We start from the raw sequence: 3,584 nt of genomic DNA, 5'->3' as shown, positions 1-3,584 counted from the left end.
ATAATTAACAATATTTTATTATTGAAAAATATTTTACTCTTTTTTATGTTATTGTTTATATGTATAACTTCATTATGATGTTTATTATATATTCAATCATATGTGTTATGTTATTATAACATATAATATTTAATAAAATATAAATGAAAATGATATGAATATATGATATAGAATATAAAAAACAAAAGAATAATAAGAATAAATGATAAATAAAAGGAGAAATGATAATCAATGATATAATAATAAAATCAAAATATAAAAGATAAAATTAATATTAATATAAAACAAAAGAGAATAAATATAAAATGAAAATAGATATAAATGATAATAATATAAAAGATGAATAAACAAATAAACAAATACAACTAAATAGAAAAGAATAACAATAAGAAAATCTAAAGAATATAAACATAAAAATAATAAAATAAGAATAATATAATAATATAATAATATATAGATAATAAGAAGATGATAGATAAATAATATAAACAGAGAAATAAATATAAAAATACGATAGATAAATAACATATAAATAAAAGAATAAAAATAATAAAAATAAATATGAATAATCAAATAATCTATTTCATTAATATTTCATACAAAATATAAATGAATATAAAATATAAACATAAATATTTATTGATTGTGTATTTATCATATTTTTTATTTATTTTTATTTTTATTTTAGGAGCAAAATATAATAAATGGAAAAATCTATGGATGCAAATTTTTTTGCATCTTTTTTCTTTTTTGTAAAATATTTAGATGCATTTTTTCTTTGCTAATTTTCGTGCCTGTTTGTTTATCATTTCGTTGTATTCTATTCTTACACATTGTTCAAATCTATTTGGTATGATACTATTTTATTGATGAAATATGATGTTACATAATCATAATTATTTTCTATAATATGAAAATAACGTAACTATTTTCATTGTATTAAGTATGGCATTAGTACTATAGAATTGTGGAATAATATAATTATGTATATAACCAGAAACTTCATTATATTAATACATATAAATTATGATTAAAATATAAAACGTAATGAAGAATTTAATACCATAATACATTATAAACATTACAATAACTACATTTAGAATCTAAAATGAATTAAATGTATTAAAATATTTATCAAATAATAACAGAAATATATAAATTGTATTTTTGAAAGTAAAAGAATGTAATGAAAATAATAAATAATATGAAAATTGAAAATAATATTCAATATATATGATAATAAATGACAATTTGGATATAAAGAAATACTTCACTTCTTCAAATTCATGTAATGAATCAATAAAAATAGTGAAGTATTATTCAAATTTATTTGTATATACAAAAATGAATATTTTCAACATGAAACAATATGATAAAATTAAAGTTAATAAAATACTGAATAAATTGATTGAATAACAAAATGAAAATATATTGAATATATCAATAAATATAAAGTCTTTAAATAAAATACCAACTTTTTGATTAACTAATTTTTGTACTATTTGTATAAATTATCAGAAGTATCAATAAGAATAAGAATGGTGTTATATTAATAAATTCGAGAATAATAATATCTTATTTTGTTAATATTTGAAGATAAAATGAAAAATATCAATCTAAATAAAAATAAATCCAAGAATGTGTTATTATCATTATATATTAATATTTCTATTTTGAATAAATTCTATAATGAAATATAATTTACTCAGTATTATTCTGTTTAATATTATCAATTGAATTAGATCTTCTTGTTTATTATAATTGTAATTCATTTCATGTTTATTATATTCATTGGTATTGTAAAATCATGTAGTTGTAGTTAATTGTGTATTAAAAAGCATATTTTAAAAGTTGATTGAAGTTATTAACTTCATCATTTTCTAAAAAATAAAATTAATGTTAAAATATATCGTTTACAATGTGATATGATGAATCAACAAACTAATAAGACTCAACGAATGTACAAATATATTTAAATTAACAATACTAATTAAATAATGTTGTTATTTTAACATATTCATGTTTAAAAGTAAAATATTTTGATTATTAAGTGTATTGAAATATATTCTAAGTTTAACACTATGAATAAATGAACATGTTTTAAATTCAATTTATTAATATTTGACCTAACTATTCATTTATTAGTGCCAGCTTTAACGTTAAATGATGTGAATGAACTTAATTAATTTGTTGAATAATCAAAAACAAAGAATGATAGAAATGAACATAAAGTATAAATATGAAAGAAGTTAATAATGTTATAATAACTATACCATGTATTACATTAACATATAAAATGATAGTTACAATGGCAATAGATGAGAGAAGAAAATATATGAAATAAATAAATAAAAAATATTCATTAAAAGATGATGAAATAGAAAGATTAATGAGAAATAATTGAAGAATAACATGAGAAAATGATGTATTGATAATTTTCTAAAGAATAGATGAAATATTAATGTTGATTAACTTTAATTAGACTGTGTAAAATATATTCATTCATTTATTATAAAAAACATTGATATTTCATCAAATACAATTGATGAAAAGAAATAGTATTCACATTAAAAATAAACATTATTATTCAATTGATTGTCTTTTATATTATTCTTCCTTTTTCTTTCAACCTCTTTCAACCTCTTTCTTTTATAAAATACATTCAATTATATTATTATCCTTTTTAGTTATCAGTTATTTTAACTTCAATCTTACCATCTTCATATCCTATCTTAATTTTACTCTTCTCTTTCATCACTCCTCCTATTATTGATTTTGTTATTTCTGTAACTACTGTCTTTTCAATATATCTTCGCATTGGTCTTGCTCCATATGCTATTGAATATCCTGCTTTAATGATTCCTTCTATTGCTGCTTCCGTCATTTCAACTTCACTTCCTGGATATCTCTTTTTAATGACTTTAATCACTTCTCCCATTTGTAATTTAACTATTTCTTTCAATTCTTTCTCTGAAAGTGGTGAAAATACTATAATATCATCCATTCGATTGAGAAACTCTGGTTTAAACGACTTCTTCACTATTTCCATGACTTGTTCTTTAACTTGTTCATCAACTTGTCTTGTTGTTTCTACTCCTTTCATTATTATTTCACTTCCTAAATTCGATGTCATAATCACAACCGTATTCTTAAAATCAACTGTTCTTCCTCTTCCATCTGTTAATCTTCCTTCATCCAATAATTGTAATAACACATTAAATACTTGTGGATGTGCTTTTTCAATTTCATCAAATAATATTACACTATATGGTCTACGACGAATTGCTTCTGTTAATTGTCCTCCTTCTTCATATCCAACATATCCTGGTGGTGCTCCTATCAGTCTTGATACACTATGACTTTCCATATATTCACTCATATCTATTCTAACTATATTTTCCTCTGAATCAAACAATTCAGCTGCTAATGCTTTTGCTAATTCTGTTTTACCTACTCCACTTGGTCCTAAAAACATAAAACTTCCTATTGGTCGTTTTTCATTTCCTAATCCTCCTCTACTTCTAATGATTGCATCACTAACTGCTATCACTGCTTCATCTTGTCCTATTACTCGGTTATGTATT

General features: G+C 20.5%; 1 protein-coding gene across 1 annotated transcript; it reads right to left on the bottom strand.

Moving 5' to 3' along the window:
• Positions 1-2,683: 2,683 nt before the first annotated feature.
• Positions 2,684-3,475, bottom strand: EHI_155060 (chaperone clpB, putative; the record flags this gene model as incomplete). The annotated part of the gene is made up of 1 exon (XM_001914269.1): positions 2,684-3,475. One exon carries the CDS (start codon positions 3,473-3,475, stop codon positions 2,684-2,686), a length of 792 nt encoding a protein of 263 aa, XP_001914304.1.
• Between the last annotated feature and the right edge of the window lie 109 nt (positions 3,476-3,584).

Source organism: Entamoeba histolytica, genomic scaffold, assembly GCF_000208925.1.
Source record: "Entamoeba histolytica HM-1:IMSS scf_1104750518605 genomic scaffold, whole genome shotgun sequence".
Classification (NCBI taxonomy): domain Eukaryota; phylum Evosea; order Mastigamoebida; family Endamoebidae; genus Entamoeba; species Entamoeba histolytica.
The sequence above is the reverse complement of the archived record's forward strand: the minus strand, read 5'-3'. Positions and strand labels throughout refer to the sequence as shown.